The following is a 25,403-nucleotide window of genomic DNA, read 5'->3' as shown; positions in this document are numbered from 1 at the left end:
ACTTTTACCTTGTCGGAATTTTTTTTATCTTTATTTCAACCTGTCGAATACCTATCTTTTAACAACTGAAGCCAATGAAATCACCCGTAATATCCAAGTATTCCATTGGCTGACACGAATCATAGTATACCAAGCTAGCGTGTCCAAATATATATAGGTTTTTAGAAAGTTTCCTCTCATAGTCTCCGCCGAAGCCTGCCACATTTCAGCGCCATATTTCGTAACAATTTTCTCCGGACATTGTAACATATTGTCTCGAATAGTGGAACAATTAATTACAAACATCAAGATGATGAAGAAAACGATTCTCCTATTCATAGCCTTGGCGCTTTTCATTAGTGTTACCGGAGCGCCGGCCAAAAGAAATATAAACTCTGAGGTAAGCATTCATTTTGATTCAAATATCGAAAATTATCAGACATTGATTCAAAAAGTTAAATAGCGGGAAATAGATGGCAGCGAATTCTGTTCAAATCACTGCAGCACAATGTTAAATAAGTACAACACCACTTCCTAAACACCCACAGCTGACTGGGATGGGCTGGGAGGCAACGTTACTGAATTAGACAGAGTACTGAGCAGCAATGCTTAGATAAGGCTGAAAAGTTCTGTGTCTAAAATGATATTTTCAGGTCAATATTCACATTTATTATGCTGTTATTTACAGTTTTACTGATTATGCACATTTTAGAGACCTAACGACGCAGTTATTCATAAAACTGGTAGAAACCAGTCCATCCTGAGTGCGGTGGATTAAACACTATTCCTGCAACACATCCATATATCTTGTTTTGTTTTCTCTCTGCACTGACTCGGAGTGTGACACCTAAGCAAGTGTTTCTTTATTTTCTTTATATGAATCCTTTCATACACAATTCGGTATTGGGTATTGGGGAAAGGTAGTGGTCGGGGGCGTTGAGATTGATGTTCCAATATTGCAAGCCGGAAGGCCCATCAGACGCTATAGCTGTCTATTCTTAACAATGAAAAAATAAATAAATAAATAAATAAATAAAAATGCACTTACCCTCATTCAATTAATTTCATAGCAATACATTATTTTTTTGTATTTTACATGCATTTTAAAGTAAGGCTGGCTTTATGGCCAATACCATTCGTCCTTCAGCAACGCACACCAGCCTACCAAAATGAACACTTACACTGTACCTAGATATACATAAATAACTTTAATTGACCGTTACAAAAAAACTTCCAAGGACAAAATGCACCGCCAGACGACAGTTGTATCAGTTTACTGAACATTGTAACTTGTTTTTTTTTTTTTTGCCCAGTCATCACAGCTTTACCCTAGTCCTTGTACATCTACATACGTTTCAGCTCGTTAAGTTTCCACCACGGCATACACTCTCTATGTAGCCGACACATAGAGATTATACACCCCGACAGACTACATGACATGAATGTAGATAAAGGTAATTTTATAAAGGTAAATGGCTGACATGTTAAAGCATCAGAAAGTCTAACAATCCGTGCAGTCTGCCTCATAACAAAACGGAACATAATATCTTAATGACATATGATATATGGTGTATTGTTGTCGCTGAGAAAATCCCTCTTCTGGAACTGGCTAACAGGTCTCGTTTACGTTTCGGCAAAGACAATATTAACCTAGAACTGCCGAATTCATGCATGACCTGGGAAAGTTCATATTTGATGCATATATCCTCGTATCAACTTCAACAATACACAATTTCCTTACCGTGCTAACGTTTAAACAGAACAGCTGTTCCAATTCAGGTTTGCTGAAAGATGGGCAAACTTGGGTCAATTAAAGGAATTTTACCGCAATATCAAATTCAAGCGATGTCTTTTCTGATCATACTGCGACCAGCGACCACACCCAATATATATAGTGATCAGGAAAAGGTAATTTCAAGTGAGATAAACCAACTTGTGAAAAGGGTCAATTCAATTTAAATCTTCCCCCTCCCCTCCCCCACCCACACACACACCTCTTTTTAAATGTAGTCAATTCATATAAATTTCAATAAATGTCATGTTTCCATAATAAGAACCGAAATAATATTACTGAAATAACATATGTAGATGCATCCTCGATACTTGAGGGGTTACAGTCACTACATCCTCGATACTCCAGGGGTTACGGTCACTACATCCTCGATACTCCAGGGGTTACGATCATACATCCTCGATACTCCAGGGGTTACGGTCACTACATCCTCGATACTCCAGGGGTTACGATCACGATCACTACATCCTCGATACTCCAGGGGTTGCGATCACTACATCCTCGATACTCCAGGGGTTACGATCATACATCCTCGATACTCCAGGGGTTACGGTCACTACATCCTCGATACTTCAGGGTTACAATCACTTCATCCTCGATACTCCAGCGATTATAATCACTACATCCTCAATACTCAACGGGTTACAATTACTACATCCTCGATACTCCAGGGTTAGCAATCACTACATCCTCGATACTACAGGGGTTGCGATCACAACATCCTCGATACTCCAGGGTTGCGATCACAACATCCTCGATACTCCAGGGTTAGCAATCACTACATCCTCAATACCCCAGGAGTTACAATCACTACATCCTCAATACTCCAGGGGTTACGATCACTACATCCTCGATACTACTGGGGTTACGATCACTACATACTCGATACTCCAGGGGCTACGATCACTACATTCTCGATACTCCAGGGGTTACAAACACTACATCCTCGATACTCCAGGGGTTACGATCACTACATCCTCGATACTACTGGGGTTACGATCACTACATCCTCGAAACACCAGGGGTTACAATCACTACATCCTCGATACTGCAGGGGTTACAATCACTACATTCTCGATACTGCAGGGGTTTCGATCACTACATCCTCGATACTCCAGGGGTTACAATCACTACACCCTCGATACTCCAGGAGTTACAATCACTACATCCTCAATACTCCAGGGGTTACGATCACTACATCCTCGATACTCCTGGGGTTACGATCACTTCATCCTCGATACTCCAGGGGTTACAATCACTACACCCTCGATACTCCTCGATACTGAGTTACAATCACTGGATACTACAGGGATACTACATCCTCGATACTCCAGGGGTTACAATCACTACATCCTCGATACTCCACGGGTTACAATCACTACATTCTCGATACTCCAGGGGTTACGATCACTACATCCTCGATACTCCAGGGGTTACGATCACTACATCCTCGATACTCCAGGGGTTACGATCACTATATCCTCGATACCTCGATCACTACACCAGGGGTTACAATCACTACATCCTCGATACTGCAGGGGTTACAATCACTACATCCTCTACTCCAGGGTTACAATCACTACATCCTCGATACTCCAGGGGTTACGATCACTACATCCTCGATACTCCAGGGGTTACGACATCCTCGATACTCCAGGGGTTACAATCACTACATCCTCGATACTCCAGGGGTTACGATCACTACATCCTCGATACTCCAGGGGTTACGATCACTAAATCCTCGATACTCCAGGGGTTACAATCACTACATCCTCGATACTGCAGGGTTACGATCACTACATCCTCGATACTCCAGGGGTTACGATCACTACATCCTCGATACTCCAGGGGTTACGATCACTACATCCTCGATACTACAGGGGTTACGATCACTACATCCTTGATACTCCAGGGGTTACGATCACTACATCCTTGATACTCCAGGGGTTACGATCACTACATCCTCGATACTCCAGGGGTTACGATCACTACTACATTCTCGGGTTTACAATCACTACATCCTCGATACTCCAGGGGTTACAATCACTACACATACTCTCGATACTACATCCTCGAGGGGTTACAATCACTATCACTCTCGATACTCCAGGGGTTACGATCACTACATCCTCGATACTCCAGGGGTTACAATCACTACATTTTCGATACTCCAGGGGTTACAATCACTACATCCTCGATACTCCAGGGGTTACAATCACTACATCCACGATACTCCAGGGGTTACGATCACTACATCCACGATACTCCAGGGCTTACGATCACTATATCCTCGATACTGCATTGTTACGATTACTACATCCTCGATACTCCAGGGGTTACAATCACTACATCCCCGATACTGCAGGGGTTACGATCAGTACATCCTCGATACTCCACGGGTTACAATCACTACATCCTCGATACTCCAGGGGTTACGATCACTACATCCTCGATACTGCATTGTTACAATCACTACATTCTCGATACTGCAGGGGTTACAATCACTACATCCTCGATACTCCAGGGGTTACGATCACTACATCCTCGATACTCCAGGGGTTACGATCACTACATCCTCGATACTCCAGGGGTTACGATCACTACATCCACGATACTCCAGGGGTTACGATCACTATATCCTCGATACTGCATTGTTACGATTACTACATCCTCGATACTCCAGGGGTTACAATCACTACATCCTCGATACTCCAGGGGTTACGATCACTACATCCTCGATACTCCAGGGGTTACGATCACTACATCCTCGATACTCCAGGGGTTACGATCACTACATCCTCGATACTCCAGGGGTTACGATCACTACATCCTCGATACTGCATTGTTACGATTACTACATCCTCGATACTCCAGTGGTTACGATCACTAAATCCTCGATACTCCAGAGGTTACAATCACTACATCCTCGATACTGCAGGGTGACGATCACTACATCCTCGATACTGCAGGGTTACGATCACTACATCCTCGATACTCCAGGGGTTACAATCACTACATTCTCGATACTGCAGGGGTTACGATCACTACATCCTCGATACCCCAGGGGTTACGATCACTACATCCTCGATACTGCAGGGTTACGATCACTACATCCTCGATACTCCAAGGGTTACGATCACTACATCCTCGATACTGCAGGGTTACGATCACTACATCCTCGATACTTCAGGGGTTACGATCACTACATCCTCGATACTGCAGGGTTACGATCACTACATCCTCGATACTTCAGGGGTTACAATCACTATATCCTCGATACTACAAGGGTTGCGATCACAGCATTCTCGATACTCCAGGGGTTACAATCACTACATCCTCGATACTCCAGGGGTTCCAACATCTAGTAACGATCATTGAAACATAATAATTAACATAGTGCTTTAATCTTATACATTCTGTTAAAGTAAAACCAACGATAGTCATGAAAGTTCATTTTTTTCACTAATTCCCTGATTGTTCCTGGCATTCGTCAACAACATTTCATACAGTTTCACGTCGTTTTAGATTTGACTCTACAAGATCTTGCAATACCATTATTTAGACTTTTTTCTATTCTTATTATTATTGTTATTATTATTATTGTTATTATTATGATTATGAGTCAACAACATTTGCTAATTAAATTATAATTTCCACACCGACATAAATCGGATTTTATTTCCATGCAATGGGTAGTACACATATTGTTAAAAACACTTGTATATTTAAAATTTTACAAAGTGGAGATGATTTTAGTTTATTTTTGAAACTTCAAATTATTGTTTTTGTGTAGAATTAAAACAAAAATGATCTGGAGACTTCATATCATTAAAATTGTGAAGGTATTCCAGGATTTTGTCAGCGTTTTTCAATCGATTATAGTGTATGTTTGATTATATAAAATTTTGATGTTCTATTGATCAATACTTTAGTAGTAACCATAGTCAATCTTTAAACAACAGCTACTGTAGGAAAAACTAAAGATCTATTGTATGATGTGCATTTTAGCGCGTTTTGGAGAATTATAATGTGTTCTCTTGATTAAAATTAAGTATTATAGGAGTATAGTTTGAACAATGTACGGAGGAAATGATAACTGACATTAATATTTTAGATTTTAAAAATTTGAACGTAGGTTGTTTATTAACAGTACAAGAAATCTTTTTTTATCCAAACACAGGGGCTATCGTACTATCGTACAAATGTAAGACTTTTCATGTGTAACAATATAGCTAGACAGACAAGCAAATTACGGAAGTGACGTGCCTCTATAATCCAAGCAATGTTTTATTCTGACGTCATAATCGTAATGACGCCCCAATCAGCACTCCGTATGGTTAATATGAGATAACTCAGAGTTGACAGGTAGACGATGTAGATCAAATTTAAACACGTTTTAACGATTATTCAGATTAATCTAAGTTACACGTGGAATATTTGAGACTGACCTAACTTGTGATTAGTGGTATATATTAAAGCTTGACAAAGGTTTGACGGAAGATACCGAAAGCATATGTTGATTTATGACAATCATTATCTTATCATTGTTTTTTTCTTTCTCAGATGTTACAAAAACGCATCGACTATGAGATAGACCAGCTGACAATGGACTTGAAGAGAGCAAGTAAGTGTCTGTCTATGGGTATCCTGAAATGTCATGTTAACGTCTGGTTAATGGCATCATTAAATGTCATGTTATCGTCTGGTTGATGGTATCCTGAGATGTCATGTTATCGTCTGGTTAATGGTAATCTGAAATGTCATGTTATAGTCTGGTTATTGGTAATCTGAAATGTCATGTTATCGTCTGGTTAATGGTATCATTAAATGTCATGTTATCGTCTGGTTAATGGTTTCCAGAAATGTCATGTTATAGTCTTGTTAATGGTATCCTGAGATATCATGTTATAGTCTGGTTAATGGTATCATTAAATGTCATGTTATCGTCTGGTTAATGGTTTCCAGAAATGTCATGTTATCGTCTGGTTTATGGTATCCTGAAATGTCATGTTATCGTCTGGTTAATGGTAATCTGAAATGTCATGTTATCATCTGGTTAATGGTAATCTGAAATGTCATGTTATCGTCTGGTTAATGGTTTCCAGAAATGTCATGTTATAGTCTTGTTAATGGTATCCTGAGATATCATGTTATAGTCTGGTTAATGGTATCATTAAATGTCATGTTATCGTCTGGTTAATGGTTTCCAGAAATGTCATGTTATCGTCTGGTTTATGGTATCCTGAAATGTCATGTTATCGTCTGGTTAATGGTAATCTGAAATGTCATGTTATCATCTGGTTAATGGTAATCTGAAATGTCATGTTATCGTCTGGTTATTGGTATTCTGAAATGTCATGTTATAGTCTTGTTAATGGTAATCTGAAATGTCATGTTATCGTCTGGTTAATGGTAATCTGAAATGTCATGTTATCATCTGGTTAATGGTAATCTGAAATGTCATGTTATCATCTGGTTAATGGTAATCTGAAATGTCATGTTATCGTCTGGTTAATGGTAATCTGAAATGTCATGTTATCATCTGGTTAATGGTAATCTGAAATGTCATGTTATCGTCTGGTTAATGGTAATCTGAAATGTCATGTTATCGTCTGGTTAATGGTAATCTGAAATGTCATGTTGTCGTCTGGTTATTGGTAATCTGAAATGTCATGTTATCGTCTGGTTAATGGTAATCTGAAATGTCATGTTGTCGTCTGGTTATTGGTAATCTGAAATGTCATGTTATCGTCTGTCAATAATTGTATGAAATAACACTAAACTTACCTGCACATTGAAATATTACAAAATTTGTTTTTGCAATATTTACCCATTAGTTAACCGAACATGTTATTTTCAAAATCAATATGAATTATCCGTAACAATAATTTGAGACAGTATTACTGTACCATGTCGCTAAAACCTTTACATAAATTATCGCAATGACTCATGGAACACGGAAACCAGTCCTATAGATGCAGAATCAATTTGTTGCACAGATTATAAAATTTTTTTATGTAAAAAATAACAAAATCGTGTAAATGGAAATAAAGACATAGTTTATGCGAAAGTGTTCAAATCATGAAAATATCCTTTTCAGTGGTGCTGAGAGAGGTTGAAGGAGGCGACAATGGTCAAGGTGAGATGATATACTTTACTGAAGTACATTTTATCTACCTTATGATGGTAAGACGTTTCTATTTTAACAATTACATGGGGAAGAGAGAGATAAATGGTTATATACATCTGTATAGTACAGCCACTTAAATTATATTGAAAATTGCATGAAATACAAACAGGAAATACTTTAATATGCTTTGGAACTTTTTTTTTAATAATTTATGATTTTCAATTAGTGACTGCCAAACATTTTATCGCAGGTCCAATCCTTTTCACGTTTGCTCACACACCTCAGAACCGGGTTCGATCCCTGTCAAAGAGATCGTGTTCTTTCTTCTTTGAAATGTTTATCGATCGATCGATTAAATTTCTTCCAACTCTTTGCTTTCTTTTTTCCAGTAATGGAAAAACCAATACTGAATTATAGCATGTCTCCCATCAAATTATTATCTCTATAATAGTAGACGTTTGTTTAATCTCACAGAGGAAGGGGACACTGAAAATGAACAAGGGGCCGATGACGAAGGGGAAGAGGAAGAAGGAGAAAATGAGGAAAATGAGGAAGAACAGGGAGAGGAGGAAGAAGGAGAAAATGAGGAAAATGAGGAAGAACAGGGAGAGAAGGAAGAAGAGGAAGAAGAGGAAGAAGGAGAAAATGAGGAAAATGAGGAAGAACAGGGAGAGGAGGAAGAGGAGGAAAATGAGGAAAATGAGGAAAATGAGGAAGAACAGGGAGAGGAGGACGAAGAGGAAGAGGAGGAGGAAGAGGAGGAAGAACAGGGAGAGGAGGAGGAAGAAGAAGAAGAAGAAGAAGAAGAAGAAGAAGAAGAAGAAGAAGAAGAAGAAGAAGAAGAAGAAGAAGAAGAAGAAGAAGAAGAAGAAGAAGAAGAAGAAGAAGAAGAAGAAGAAGAAGAAGAAGAAGAAGAAGAAGAAGAAGAAGAAGAAGAAGAAGAAGAAGAAGAAGAAGAAGAAGAAGAAGAAGAAGAAGAAGAAGAAGAAGAAGAAGAAGAAGAAGAAGAAGAAGAAGAAGAAGAAGAAGAAGAAGAAGAAGAAGAAGAAGAAGAAGAAGAAGAAGAAGAAGAAGAAGAAGAAGAAGAAGAAGAAGAAGAGGAAGAAGAAGAAGAATGTTTACAAGAAGTTGAAGTATATTAAGAAGTAGCAGAAGGAGAAGTCGAAGGAGAAGAAGAAGTAGAATAAGAAGAAGAAGAAGAAGAAGAAGAAGAAGAAGAAGAAGAAGAAGAAGAAGAAGAAGAAGAAGAAGAAGAAGAAGAAGAGGAAGAAGAAGAAGAGGAGAACAAGGAGGGCGAGCAGAACGGTAAGTCTGAAATCGACGAGCTAAGAGGTCATTCCATTTTCCTTATTAAATAAATGGTTTACAACCATTATTTCCAATATCATTGCTTAGTAGGTTGAGTTCTGCTTTACATTGCAACTTATGCCTTATTCTGCATGTTCTAGTTTACTTTTTAAGTTATGCTTAACACTATTCAGTTATGCTCCATGTTAACTGATACAGTCATGATCAGCGTTAACTTATTCAGTTATGATCTACGTTAACTAGTTTAGAAATTATCCATGTTGACTACTAATATCCAGCTAAAATCCACGTTAACAAGTCCACTTATGTTTCATGTTAACTAGTCCAGTTATGATCGAGGCTATCTAGTGCAGTTATATTCCACGTTAACTAGTCCACTTATGTTCTACGTTAACTAATCCAGTTATGTTCCACGTTAACTAGTCAAATTATATTCCACGTTTACTAGTCCAGTTATGTTCCACGTTAAGTAATTCAGTTATGATCCACGTTAACTAATTCAGTTATGTTCCACGTTAACTAATTCAGTTATGATCCACGTTAACTAGTCCAGTTATGTTCCACGTTAAGTAATTCAGTTATGTTCCACGTTAACTAATTCAGTTATGATCCACGTTAACTTGTCCAGTTATGTTCCACGTTAAGTAATTCAGTTATGTTCCACTTTAACTAATTCAGTTATGTTCCACGTTAACTAGTCCAGTTATGATCCACGTTAACTAGTCCAGTTATGTTCCACTTTAACTAATTCAGTTATGTTCCACGTTAACTAATTCAGTTATGTTCCACGTTAACTAATTCAGTTATGATCCACGTTAACTAGTCCAGTTATGTTCCACGTTCCACTTTAACTAATTCAGTTATGTTCCACTTTAACTAATTCAGTTATGTTCCACTTTAACTAATTCAGTTATGTTCCACTTTAACTAATTCAGTTATGTTCCACGTTAACTAATTCAGTTATGATCCACGTTAACTAGTCCAGTTATGTTCCACGTTAAGTAATTCAGTTATGTTCCACTTTAACTAATTCAGTTATGTTCCACTTTAACTAATTCAGTTATGTTCCACTTTAACTAATTCAGTTATGATCCACGTTTACTTATTTTAAGGTTCGTTCTTTATTTCACTCATGATATCGTTGCGTCTTCTATTTCAGATTTAAAGAAAAGACTCTTCAAAAAGATTTTGGAATACATGCTTTCGACAGAGAACAAACGGAAATAAACCAATGTCCACATGAAGTAACGAAGATATAGAGTTCCAACTCTCTTACTGACGACCGCCAATCGCTGATACACACGAGTTGTCTCCCTTCGTATTTACATCGTTTTATATACTTGTATACTCATCATGAAATTCTGAACTTTAAGAATATTTATCTGACATTGTCTTAACCACACGTAGAAGTATCTAAATACATTGTTAATTGATTATTTCCATATTGTAATATATAATATTTTGTAATTTTATCCATAATTACGTCATCGTTTTCTTGAGTTATGCAAGCAACGCTGTGTGTGTGTTAGTTAGAGGAAAGATTTGCTCATAAGGGCACTCTAGTTATCAATTATAATGAAATGTTACAAATTCTAAATAATCTGTTAAATTAGCTCTGAAATACTTACTTCGAATCACCAAATCAAAAATGGCATTAAATAAGATAAGATAATAATGTCACACTCTTTACATCTGGAAATCTTCCGGAAAATATCAGTCTATATGTTTCCCCTGAAACCGTGCTAATATTGAAAGAGAGTAGCTCTATGCTGTGATCATACAGTATGCCGTTTGTTAATGCTGTTCTACACTGTGTGAACTATCACTGATGCTTTCTGTTAATATTGTTTTGTTATGCGCATCCTCATGCCGATATATATTAAATGCATTTCTAATTGAAATTAATGTTTTTTTTTCTTTACATTTATTCCTCTACACACCCTCCTATGTAGACATGACTTACCGGAAAGTTTAAGTCAAATTAACGGTTCTATTTCACTGCAGCGCAGGGATTTTCATTTTCATGTAGATCTGACTTCTTTGACGGGAGAGGGAGGTGAAGGAACGCAAATTAGATTAGCAATTTTAGTCATACGCCGAAATAGTCTTTCAAACTATCAGTTTGTTGTGTTAGTCATGGGACGAGTCACATGGGAGACAGGAGGAACAGGAAAACACCTAGGTATATTTTGAGAAGCGTGGATACACACTAGGGAGCGGCATGTTTCGAACCTAGAAACATTCCCATGTGTGACAGACTGTGGGTTGGACGTTTGACAATGAATTAAAGACTTATGGATACAGTTCACATGTACAAAATCATAAACTGTCACCATAACATGCTTTAAAGTCACATGTTACTATATATTCATTTACCAGACGCATTGAAACATTGACCTTTGAACTTGCGCATGAAAATGTTACTGGAACTGCTTTTTGCCAAACACATGGATATATAATTATATTTTGTTAATTATATTAATCCAATAAGACACGAAATAAAAACATTTGTTTTTTTATGTTACTATTACACTTGAAAAGGGAACTATTTATCGCCGCTGAAAAAAAATACAACCATTCTGTTGTGAAAAGTCACCAGTTGCTGTTCTATTCATTAAACCCCCTCCCATCAATGACCGCCTTTTCTGGAGTTACAATGCCACGTACTAACAAGGATTGTTCTACAGTAAATTTTGAGAAGACACTGACGTGTCAATAAAAGGAATGAATTTTAGTTTTATGTTAACCACTTATTATGGAGCAATTCTTCTAAGAATTATGAATTACTCCATAAAAGCGCGGTTAACAGAAAAGTGAAATCCTATAATCCATATTTGATGTCACTATCTTCACGGTACTATTCTAGTTGTTACTACCCACATGAAACTATTTTACTATCGTTATTCAGTTTTTCTCAAGAAAAAAGTTTAGCGATAACTAGAAGGACGAACGAACGAACGGACGGACGGACCACGGATGTAGGGCGGTTTGTATGCTCCACTAGCCCATACTCGTTGGATAAAAAAGATGCTGGACTATAAACTCACAGAAGCAAACACTCTCTTTCTAAATTTCGTGTTTTTTTCTCTCTCTCTATATTTTTTTATTATATTCGATGACACCTTACAGGACAGGCTATCTGTACATGATAACTCCCGCAGTAACGACGCTTAGAATTACATCCCGAATATAGCTATTTCAATGACAAGATGTCATGGTCTGCTTGATATATTTTTCACAATTTTGGAAGCAATCGAGCATACACCAAATTGGATGCATCACCTTTTGTGCAGAGGAGACAAATACACAGAATAACACTTAGTGTTCTATATACTTATATGAAAGTTTAAATTGAAATCATTTTTATCGTCTATACAGTAATTTAAAACGGAATATACAAGGACTGCCCTAAGAGTGGAGTGAAATCTTAAAACGACATCTTTGGGAATTGATGACTATCAACATTCTGATAATAAAATCTTCCCATTTCATTAAAGAATTCAACGGACAGAAATCCAAGGTAAGGGGAATAACTCTTGTTCAGCAAGTCTTTATTTGTAACGTTTCTGGAAATATGCTGTAAAATATGTCTGAATGACATTAAAAAAAATTATGTTATATATCGTTTTGTTCAGAATTCATCCGAATTCATTTCAATACGTTTATATTGTTTCCGTTCGGTTTCCCGCAAATAAGAAATTCACATATTATGACATTTGATGCTGAACGGGGTGTCTACATGGCTAAAATCCGCTAATTTGCCGAATATTGGAGCGACATGAGTCAGTGTGAATAAAAACATAATAGAAATTTGGTGAAGCTTGACATTATTGTAGTTCTCGACGTCATTTACAACGTCAGGTGAGTGTATCCGGGAAAAACCTAGATATCCTAACTTCTTCATGGAGATTTCTCCTTCAGATGTTATCAACTGGAAATTTATACACATGATACTTATCACCTACAAGTATCAAAAGAAAACCCAGATTTTTTACACCAGTGTGAAGCTGCTCATCGGTACTGAAATATGCTAAAAACTAAATATTTTCATGGAGTCAAGTACCGTTATATGTCTTTTGTAAGAATTAATGAAATTTGATTTACTTTAAATCGTATGAAACAATAGAAGCCAATCATCGCCCTTTAAACATTTTTAATTGAAACAATTGGGTTGGACACAAATTATTGAAATTATGTAAAGCCCACTGCGAGCATGGATCTTAACACTGTACTACCGTTACGTAATTGATTCTAGATCTATTACTTGTAATGTCATTTGAAATGTCAATGTTTCTTTCAAACAAGAAAATTGAACCTGTTTGTGTCGTAGACTTATTAATTATACTAATAGAAATTAAAGTGAAAGTGTAACCGTTTAACACAAGGGACAATCTTCCAGCGTCCTTCGATCACTTTCCATAGGCGCCTTTATGCTTTAAAATTTCGCCCTCACTGAGGAGAGGAATAAAGGTGCCTATTCATTTGCATACATGGTACACAGCTTCATATCAAATTCAATGCAACTAATAAAACCAACCTGTCAAGAGGTATTCATATTTAAAATAACAAATTACGTAGCAATATATTCAAGAAACTGTATTTATTTCTACGGGATATCATGGGTTACGTCCCCTTACCACTAGTTTAGTCGAAGGCACATGAGCGCATAGGAAGAATGGGGCCAGTCATGGATGAGTGATTTTATTAGACTTAGACTCGGAGACACGTGCAGCCATGGTTAGTTAGTTAGGTATTTGTTGTTTATGTTTTCTGTTAACTTGATCACTCTGTAGTCATCCGTAGTTCCTGAAGTCGACCTGCCTTATTTTTATTTATTTGTATGCCAGTCTAAATTGTTTTATGCAAAATTTCTACGAAGATAATCCATGAGTTCTCAACTGAATGCATCCTGAAAAATATAGTTCCCAGTAGTAATATATATATATATATATATATATAATATATCAATAATATCAGTTTTTAAGATCAATAATATCAGATTTTCAAGATCTCTTTGATTTTCTAGCTCCTTCCTTTTCTTGAGAAGAGTGAAGTTTGTGATATCTGGATACTTTATCGTTTGTTAACAACTCACTAAAACTTCCTACTTGATGAAGGTCCAACCATTGAGCTACATTTTTAGGTTGTTTTAGGACCCCACTGCCATCTCATCCCGGCCCTGCAATTTTACGTGTACGTTCATTTCGTTGTCCTCACCAGCAGAAATTTGCAAATATTAGTAGCCATCCAACAATGTAGAATACGATAGAAAAATTCATCACAGTTTAATCATACTTGATACCTCGTTACTGTACTGATAACTTCACAATTCAGTTATCTTTCTATTATGTTTGATATCTTTCCTCATTTCCTATTTGTAGTTTTGTCCTCCTCACCTTCCCGCCTTCAGCCTTTGTTCTACCTTGTCATTTTTAAGTATATATTTTGACATTTTTCACCCTGTACACTACTATTTCACAACAAAAACTGAAGAGTTCTTTTATAAATATGAATGCTGGTGTTCCATGGCGAAAAAAACACGAATTACAAATATGTCTGGTCGTTAAACATATTTTATGCATGTAATACACGTGAATATCAATCATAAATAAAAACGAAACCTTGTGTATTTACTCAAATATCAATATCTACCTCAAATTACTAAACAAAAGATATCAAATGAGAATGAGAACAGGTTTATTAATTACCTGTCTCATTAAACTCGTTCAAGATGAATCTAATTCATATATTTTCATTTACTCTGAATAAATATATATTCGTAGAATAAATATATGTATTTTTTTTTAATATAACTACCATATTGTTTTAGTAAGGAATGTAAATATTGACGATTGTTTAAAAGACGACAGTGAATAACACAATATTAAAATTTAGAGTTAGAGTAGAGCAAAACAATCAATTAAACTGCATTGTACATCTGTTTCGTCCTTCTAGGAGCTGTCAGTAATGCTCTTGGCTTAAATTGTGAAGCTTAAAAGGCGACTGAAGTAAAATCCAAAGTGATCGAAAGAAAAGTCAAAATCTAGACAGGGAGGTGCAGCAGCCCCATAATTAGATAAATTTCGTAATTTTTATCTCGAAATTATTTTTAATTTTTCCAACTTAAGCAAGGATCACGTGTTCTAAGGAATGACGGAGAAAAAAAATGAACTCGTAAAAACCCTTAAACTGATAAATATTCTTTTTAAATACGCGTCATACTGAAGCTTTATACGGCTAACAACTCACCTGTTATTGTGTTTCAGCCTCATCGTTCTGTATAGGATTCGGTTAACGATTTCCAAGTATTGTATTCAAACAACCATGTACGTCACTGAGGAAGCTAGATCTTTATACCTCCAGATAAATATTTCACAGTACCCTTTCATCAAATCTCAAAGTTTACTCGTAATTATTGTATCAAGAAACATTTCTACCGGTTCGGACGTGGTCGTACCGTCCTGTAAGTGAGACACTTCGTAGAAGTCCTCGTGCTCTTTTTTCATCACAGAAGTCTTTGACCTATGATACATTGCTACACCTGGTTGACTGTCTAACAGGTACACATAGTTACACCTACTGTGGATGGTGCGAGATAAAATATTTAAAAAACAACAAATCAATGAGTGTTTTAATTTATGATAATGGGGGAAAGCATTTGCCTTTAACAGGACGGAGTCTGTTTCGTTGAATTATTCGTTCACCTGCTTATTTGACTTTCACACAAGCAAAACTCACTCGTGATTTTCACTATAATTCATCAGACAAAAAAAAAGAATAATGATGGATGGACAGATACGCGCACACCCCTCCTACACATGTTAACTTGCACACAAATCAACGCCTCCACACACTCGCATATGCACATGTCGTCAAATCGATTTTAAACCTTATTTAAGAGACACGTTTCAGTGAACACTCGTCGTGTCTATTTTTAGTATATGACGTAGATTATGATTTTTTACCTACGTGGGTATATGTACTTATTGTTAACTGCTAGGCCAACCCGCGATATACAAGGGAGGTATAGATATGTACAAAGTGACAGGTGTTTCACTTGAATTTGATTTTACGAAACACATTGAAGGCAAACTGATATTTGTCAGTGCATTTTTAATATTTCAACTATTTTTTTCATGTAAACAGTAACTTGCTTGTCCTCAAAGCTCTGGTCTGATTAAAACGGGGGATATCAGTTCAATGTACGTTAAATAAGCGGATAACACTTACTTCGAAACCGTTCAACCATAACGACACGTGATCTCTTTATTTACCTGTTTGTTGTTACCTTACAGAGCAGTCGTGTTCTTTATCCGTGTTTAGATTCACTTGTTCCAGCTGCGTTAACTACTGAAGATGATATTAATGTTTATATTCAGTGTATAGTTTAAAGTTTCTACAGAAACATGATTCATTTAACAGCGATGTACGGATTACGTCCATGTTTAGTGATACTCATCACTGCTCTCATAACTTATCAAGGTAAGTCGATTTCCGTGATCAATTCTTGTTTACCTTTGTCATCGATATTTGTCCGTGTATGTTTATGGCAAGCTAACATGTGGACATATCTGTGCCTAGGTTCAGTCCCCATTGCAATAGCGTACAATGTCCTGAATATTCTGATAAAACACAACGAAGACATTTTCAATATTTTTTTCTGATAGCAAAAACACAGTCGTAGACTGGTTTTCGTAGACTGGGTGGTTTGACAAACTGGTTTGTCCAGGCCGTGACGTCCAAGTAAAAATTGTTTGTTTGTTTACCTTACACGAGTTAAATGTGCACGTGTATTTGTATCACAGAGTTATGATATATATTCAAATTCAATTAATTTTATTTAAAAGATTGTACCAAACATCTCAAGACAGCGAGGAAATAGGCATAGGGTTATATTTCAGAGAATCCGTGTACATAATGTAGGCCTGAAATCAACCAAAACAAATATACTTATTGGTACTTCAGATCGCTGTAAGCTGTTTATGGGGGACAGAACAGCAGGATGAGTTGTCTGTGCCACTGGAGTCACTTTAAAATCTAAATGATATTTAATCATCGTTATAATTAAAAGTTGTTGTATTTGTTCATAAAAAATACAGCTCTTTCAGTGCTACCAGTGGCAAGCGATGGCAATCACATTCGATATTAAAAAAATGATCGCGAGGTCAATTTACACTTGGAAGTGTGTTATGTGGGGTCAGGGTCGCGTGGATGTCAATGTCGCAGTAGTATACAGAGGCTAATATCGCGTGGAGGTCAATGCCGCGTGGAGATGAAGTTCATGTAAAGACCATTGAGACGTAGACGTCATTAGAGGTCAATGTTGCGTGGAGGTCAATGTGGCGTAACGTCACTTAGAGGTCAATGTCATTTACAAGTTCATGCAGCATGCAGGTCAATGTCGCATGGCGACACTTAGAGGTCAATGTCACATACAAGTTCATGCCGCATGCAGGTCAATGTCGCATGGCGACACTTAGAGGTCAATGTCACATACAAGTTCATGCAGCATGCAGGTCAATGTCGCATGGAGGTCACTCAAAGGTTAATGACTTGAAAGAAGTTTTGTATTGCTTGATGGTCAATACCTCAGTCAATACATGTGAGGTCAACGTCAAACATAGCAAGTGCCGTTACTTGCTCCTATGTAAAGGTGAGGAATTTATATCATGTATTCGATTTAGCAATCGGACCTTTTGCTTGCAACAAATAAACGAGACATTAGTAAATTTTAGTATTCATGTCTGGCAAAATCGCACATAAATGATCATTACGAAATGAGTTATTTGACATAAGCCTCGGGCGAATACAACCAGATCATTTTCCTACCACCGGAAGTCATTGATACTTGTCATGTTCTGTACTAATAGACCATTGTACACATGTGACTGTCACAGTCCGTCAGTATTTAATCATGTACAGTCACTAGCTAATGCTCATAGCGATGGGATGGCTATTTCGGTATATTTTCTCTACAGTTTGGGGGGCGTTGTAACAATGATCATCCATTTTTGTCCATTTAGTGAGACTTTGACAAACTAAAATGAAAAAAAAATTCATATGAAATAGAAACGAATATAACATCCTGTTTATCACATGATCAATAAATTGTAATTTTTTTATGAAAATGTTTCCACGACACATTTGAAATCTTCACGACTCTGTATATATATATCGTCTCTTGAAATCGTATTGGAGCCGTAGGCTCTGTGTTGTACAAAATCAAAAGGAACTTTGCCGCAGTCCAAATCTGTTATAATTTGTACTTCCTGGATTATCATAAAAGTTCCACACGAATTGGTATGACGCACATGTCAACATTGATGATAATTTAAAATGTGACTCAGATCTTCAGTTAAGTCCTATCACTCAACCGTACCAGAAACGACATATAGATATTGTATTACTTACCTGTATCTATTGTGGTAAAGAAGACTGGTTGTAAGTTTTATGGTACAGATGTGTATTGGAAATACCATATGTAACTATGTTATAAAGGGGGCCTATTTGCCTTGATGACAAACGGATTTATTTTAAGAATACATTGAAACTTAAGATCCTTAATCAGATTGCAAAAATGATAATACAATAATTCTGAAACGGGAATTTCAGACAAAACCATGACTAACCATTGCATGAGAATGTACACCTCGAAGTTCGTTAGAAAGCAAAACAAGGCCAGGAGGAAGTATTATTTCACAACCCAAAAACGAAAACGGTCGGATATTGCGTGTATTGTTAAACCTTGAATAAACCGTGGTCAACGCCAAACTTAAACCCAAATCACTAACCGAGTTTTTTTTTTATTGTTTAGTCGCCTACCGGTGAAATAGGGAGAGACGGCAATAAATTTCAAATCTGCTTGTCTGTCCGATCGTGTAGCTGTAATACCGTCCCATCAGACGTTTTCCAGTTTTTCGTTTTCGCCCATGCTAGGGAACTATCAGCTGAAACGTTTAAAGCACTAGCTGAACAATATAGGGCATCGCATTACAATAACGGGATTTTTGCTGTATTACAATATAGGTAACACTAACATTACATTAACAGGTATTGCTAACATTACAATAACGGGATGTTTACTGTATTACAATATAGGTAACACTAACATTACATTAACAGTATTGCTAACATTACAATAACGGAATGTTTACTGTATTACAACATCGGTAACACTAACATCACATTAACAGGTATTGCTAACATTACAATATCGGATATCGCTACATATGTTACATGACATTAATGAATATTGATACATTGCAATATTGAGTAGCGTTTACACTACAGCGGATAACTAAGTTAACTAACATTAAAATAATGAATATAGCTACATGACAATATCAGGTATCGCTAACATTACATTAACCGATAATTAATACATTAAGTTATCAGATATCACGAACTTTACGGATATCGCTAAATAGTAATATCAAGTTTCACACAATTTACACTAACAGGTATTTTTTCTGATACTTTTTTTTCTAGTACATATTTTTCAAGATTTCATGTTTAATTGTTTTTTGGCTAATATACAGATTGGCGTATACAGGTCAATATCATCTCCATGAGACGTAGATTATTCATTTTTTCAATATTTTATGGGAAATTATTATAAATACAAGGAACCACGTGTTCAAAAACTGATATTGATTAACTGCAGACTACAAAGTGGCGGGGAGAAAAGTTAGAGTAAGCAGAATAGTGCATTGAATGGGTAGTAAAAACCTTGTAATCGATATGATGTATCGATCTGTAGTTTATCTAGACAAGGTATGAGGTGATTTCCCGTGAGGATATCACTTATAAAGAAGTCACTACTAAGAGTTTCTTTAAAGATACTAATTAAGTTGCGATGTAAACTTCCATTTGGATTATCATGGCGTTCATCAACGCTGAAGGAAAGATCGACAGAACGATCGAACATGAACTATTTTGAAATTGACACTAATGTTAAGGATTAGAGATAAATTATGTATATATGTGATCTATGGAATCCAAAACATATCAAATCTAACCGCCTACGTGCAATTATATATGAAGTCAATGGCGGATATTAAGACAAGTAGGTAAGTGTCTCGGTGAATAAAGATGTATATCTATGTATATAGGTATCTTTAGGCTGCGTGTGTAAGGTGTAAACAACAGAGGTGAGGACTGTCACACGATCTTGTTGTAAACGTGAGATACACATATTATCACATGTTGGCAGAGCGAAGTAGATATATTCCTATCTACATGTATAATGCCATGTGTACATCACCTGGACCTAGAATGTAAAGGCAATCATCAGAAACACATTAACTCTCTGTAGATCTGAAACGAAATATTCAATTGCAATGCTTTTAGGTCTAAGAAGGTGAACTCGTTGATAGGAGGGTCTACCGTACATGAATAATTTAAATGATTGCTGACGTTGTTAAATATCGTGTTCCATGTTCTCCGCCAAAAACGACATTTGTGTGACGTCACGTCAATCATAAAGCAGTAAATGACATACAACACTATTTTCTTGGCTATTCATTAAATGTAGTTTGTTTAATAGCACACTGTAATATCTTACGTGACAGTTGAGGACTTTCATTTTGGTGAAATGTGTGGTTGTTTTCTGTTTTTTTTGTCAATATCTACGTTTACCCGTTGCCATAGAAACAGATCTTTTGTCTGACTTTGGGACTAAACAGTCAATTGCGGTTTTTTCAGTATATCAAGAATAAAAGATTAATACAAGAGACAGTACGACTTTATAATTGGCTTGCCCGTGATCGTTATCTTAGGATCTTCGGCAATTTTTGACAGGCGCAGATACTTAAAAATGGTTCGCATGATAGCTGACTAAGTTACCTGGGTCAAACATCGAGTTACAACCCGTTTTCAATAGTTGCTTTTGTTTCTTTTTCCTTATTCGCGAAATTATGTTTCTTTCATTGTGTAACCTGCTAAAGTTGATAGCTGTTTTTCAAAAAAAAAAAAAAAAAACAGAAAAAAACGTTATACCAGTGTAAGTAATTATATCCTCATCATGACAACAACGAACAGACTGAAAGAGTGGTGCGTCTGACCGCAGCTTAGCTATCTGTCACACAGATAGATCACAAACGATTTAAGCGATAAAATATGTACGCATTTCAACCGAAAACGTCTTTTTAAAGCGCAATAAAGTTTTGGTAAGACATCCGTTTGCACTCCCATTCTAAAGAATATTCTCTTAACAAATATTAAAAGCTATTTTCCTTTATTTGCTTTTCTGATGCTCTCAAGAAAAGAACCCTTTTCGGACACCGATATAAAATATACATTCGCTGGGGTTACGAAAGGAAGTCTTTCGGTTATTTCCACTTTCCAGATTGTTACATCTTCGTCCCCTGGTGTCCTGACCACTGTTCCTACGTGAAGTACACTATGTTAGTTGTGGGAAATTTTCTGGGGTTTTCGATCTTTTCAATCTAAAATTGCATGCGCAGGGATATTGTTTGCAGTCTCCGGGCGATAATTATGTAAATTAGGGTTGGGTTGATTCGATTTCATTTTTATTTTTTTCTGACGTTGTTAATAAAACGGTTATGCAAACTTTAAAATATTATAATTAACAGAAAGGACATAACTGTTCACAGACATGTATATGTTATAATGTTTTTATCAGTTATGAAATGAATATCTAACCGTTTAGTCCCCGGTAATCATATTTTTTTTTCACACGTATGTCAGAATATATTGGTATTTTTCGCTCATGCTCTGCGCTCTTCAATAAGTTTATTTTTGATATGTGATTTTATGAAACGATTCTAAGGACTTTTTTTTATTTCAAAGGCGAGCCAAAATGAGTCACATATCACAAATGGAATTGATCTTTTATTATATGATTGATTACTTGAACAAAGACATCTATTGTAGAAAAAGGGACATTGCTACGTCAAACTTGACGTCATTTTGGCTCTATATTTGTGGTCTCTATGCATTACAATGCAAACTGTGAAAAGATGACGTCATCTCATATACACATGAACATAGCATTGTGATCTCCTGGAGTTATTGCCCTTTGTTTCCTCTATCAGTACGATATTGTAGCGATGAGCTTGACAGCCGATGGGGGGCGAATGACGTCACAATAAGCTTTTGTAACACGAAAAAATATTGCACGGGGATAATCGGTGAATTACAGGGCAATTATGGGATAGATAATGATGTTTATGGGGATACCACTAATTATCCTGTCTATAAGTATATATAATTAATCATGTCTTAAGCGTATATATATGTACATATGTATAACATACATTTATTATAATACTAAAATAGATCAGATGTAAGTCGTGGATTTGGTGTGGTAATACATATCACGGGTAGAAAGCACATCATGCATTTTGTATGTTTTGGAAATAAAATTGTATTTTGTTAGAAATTAACAAAATTTTACTTAATTAACGTCTGTCGAATGATAATTACCTGTAAAGTATATTCTAAGAATTGTTTTAAATTAACAAAACTATAATTGATACACATCTAGCATTTACTAAAAAGAGCAACAGCTGAAATTCGTATTTGTAAGGTACACCATGTGAGCAGGGCGTACCCAAATCACGGATTCCTTTGTGTTTATCTATATATATATATACATATATATACCACTCGACCTTCATAAGGTCAGTATCTATTATTTAAGAAAGCATGACCTAAATTTTATCTTTATATAGAAATGATGAAGGACAAATTGCAGAGGCGTAACCGGTTAGTTAAGTTTGTGACGGCAATAACATGAATAATGATCTGTCTTCTATACTCTCGGCTCTAGTTCAAACAAATACAGAACAGCGTGTTCGAGGCTTTCTTATGTATATATTTACATTAGTTGTTGTATCCGCATTGGTAACTGGTTCCACAGGTGAGGAAAGCATGTCCATTATTTATCAACATAATTAAATTCCTGTAGAAAGGTCAAGATTTCAGACCACAAAATAGTCTGCTTCTCACTAGCGTCGGCTTGATAATTTATTCAGTGGGTGTATTGTAGGAGACCGATATAGATTACGCAGAGTCATACAGACATTGATGTATTCGAAGCATTGAATCAACCGTCTCCGCTAACATCACATGTGTATATGTAATGTCTCCCCAAAAACAAGACTACTGTGTCCTCATATAAACGTATCGACCGCCTCTCAATATACACATAAAAAGCCCCCTTAGACACACGTACCAACCGTCTGTTTAGATACACACATATATCGTTTCCCCGATACACGTGTTTACCGTCTCCTCACTTACATATATCAACCGTCTTCATAGATATACGTGTATACCGTCTCCAAAGATACACGTTTCGACGTCTCCTCAGTTACACGTATTGGCCGTCTTTTTAGATGTACATCTACCGTCTCCCTGGTGCACGTGTCTACCGTCTCCTCAGTCTTTATAGATGTACGTATTTGCCGTCTTTAAAGATACACGTTTCTACCGTCTCCTTAGTTACACGTATCAACCGTCTTCATAGATATATGTGTCTACCGTCTCTACAGATCCACGTGTCTACCGTCTCCTCAGTTACACGTATCAACTGTCTTCCCAAATACATGTATCAACCGTCTTCTTAGATGTACGTGTCTACCGTCTCCTTAGTTGCACGTATTAACCGTCTCCCCAAATACATGTATCGACCGTCTCCCAATATACATGTATCGACCGTCTTCTTAGATGTTCATATCTACCGTCTCTGAAGATAAGCGAATCTATTGCTTCCTGAGATGCGCGAATCTATTGTATCCTCAGATAAACGAGTTACACGTAGCTACCGTCTCGCCAGATACACGTACCGGCCGTCTCCCATGATACATGTACAATAATGCAGATGTCTATTGTCTCCCCAATTCGATAGAATTTTGCATGGGTCTGTTACGTGGGCATGGATATCTTTACTGAAGTGTTGGACTAGACAGTAACCGCTCGGTCAAGCTTAAATGATCACTCAAATTCATGCTTTGCCCATCAATCTAACACGCTGTCTGGATAACTTTAAAGTTATTATACATCCTAGAACTGTTCAATCCGGTATGGAAATCAGGCCTCCTCACAAAGTCTTGGAATAGTGCTGTCGTTGCGCCTGTAAACAAACTTGGTAAAGATAATCAATGATAACGACAGACAGATGCACAACTTCAAACCCAACATAATTGATGAAGGTCAAAGTTGCTTTAGAAACAACAAGTCCATACTCGACTCACTAGTAAAAAACAAACAGAATATGATAAAAATATTTGACAGATGGAGGTAGATCTGTGTACCCGAATTCAGTCGCTCCAAACCCTAGCCCTGCATTGACATGAATTTGGTACAACAAGGTAATCATAATTTGGTTCTATCACATCTTTTCTTTTTACTCTGAAATCACACATTTCAGAACTGATTACTGTAAAACCATTGATTTCCGTGGCGGATTTGTTTTGTTGCTTTCGTAGGTATATTTAACCAAAGAATTCATATGTTAACAAACCGTGACCTTTTAAATAAAATGGAGACATAAACAATGGCTCTGCGCAGAAAACAGCTCTCAAAATTTCTCGCCTACTGAACTTCGGTGTCATTAAAGTCAACATTGAAAATAATAACTTTCATGTCCCTTATATCGCAATAAATCTTAGTCAGAGATATTGCATTTCAGGCCAAACTTTCAATGTTTGAATCTTCTGTGAGACTGATTCAAATAAATCTTTTTACTGACATTCCAGTCTGTAATGTCCTTTTAGTTCTTTAACTGGAGTCACGCCTACTGCTTTGTCGAGTGAAAGCTAGAAATGCTCCAATAGGATCTACGTATCAGTGTCCTTTTTGTTCATGTTTTGACCTCATTCTATAAAAGTTAAAGAACCAGACCCACTCCGTTATAGACATTTTTTCATATTTTATTGACTGGAAATGTTGTTGTATACTAATAGATGATATATAAGTAAAGACTTGTATAAAGTTTCGAACTTGAAATTGAAAGGGTACCGGAGATATCGGTGTCGGAATTAGTCTCATTAATCAACACCATGATATGAATATTGATGAGGAAAAGTCACGTGATACGTTCAGACGCGGTCAGAACTAAAACAAAAGAGATGAGTAGCACTACCATGTAAAGAGATTTTATCGATAAATGCAAGCAATACTCTATATATCCTATATGGAAATCACCTAACGTACGTATTGGTCACATCT

General features: G+C 36.5%; 1 protein-coding gene across 1 annotated transcript; it reads left to right on the top strand.

Moving 5' to 3' along the window:
- The first annotated feature begins 254 nt into the window (after positions 1 to 254).
- LOC132564199 (cilia- and flagella-associated protein 251-like) lies at positions 255 to 9,043 on the top strand. Its single transcript, XM_060228876.1, has 4 exons — positions 255 to 379; positions 6,335 to 6,395; positions 7,872 to 7,910; positions 8,376 to 9,043. Exons 1-4 carry the CDS (start codon positions 290 to 292, stop codon positions 9,041 to 9,043), a joined length of 858 nt encoding a protein of 285 aa, XP_060084859.1. The 5' UTR covers positions 255 to 289.
- The last annotated feature ends 16,360 nt before the right edge of the window (positions 9,044 to 25,403 follow it).

This window comes from Ylistrum balloti, unplaced genomic scaffold (genome assembly GCF_031769215.1).
Source record: "Ylistrum balloti isolate Yb309-2 unplaced genomic scaffold, AGI_CSIRO_Ybal_v1 Utg372054, whole genome shotgun sequence".
Classification (NCBI taxonomy): Eukaryota; Metazoa; Mollusca; class Bivalvia; order Pectinida; family Pectinidae; genus Ylistrum; species Ylistrum balloti.
This window is presented reverse-complemented; position numbering and strand designations above follow the sequence as displayed.

What these genes read in the sequence shown, in the direction of transcription:
- LOC132564199 (XM_060228876.1), top strand. Translation starts at nt 290, where the DNA reads ATGATGAAGAAAACGATTCTCCTATTCATAGCCTTGGCGCTTTTCATT. An exon ending in AAAGAAATATAAACTCTGAG is followed by an intron (nt 380 to 6,334) that starts GTAAGCATTCAT and finishes TTTCTTTCTCAG; the next exon opens with ATGTTACAAAAACGCATCGA. An exon ending in AATGGACTTGAAGAGAGCAA is followed by an intron (nt 6,396 to 7,871) that starts GTAAGTGTCTGT and finishes TATCCTTTTCAG; the next exon opens with TGGTGCTGAGAGAGGTTGAA.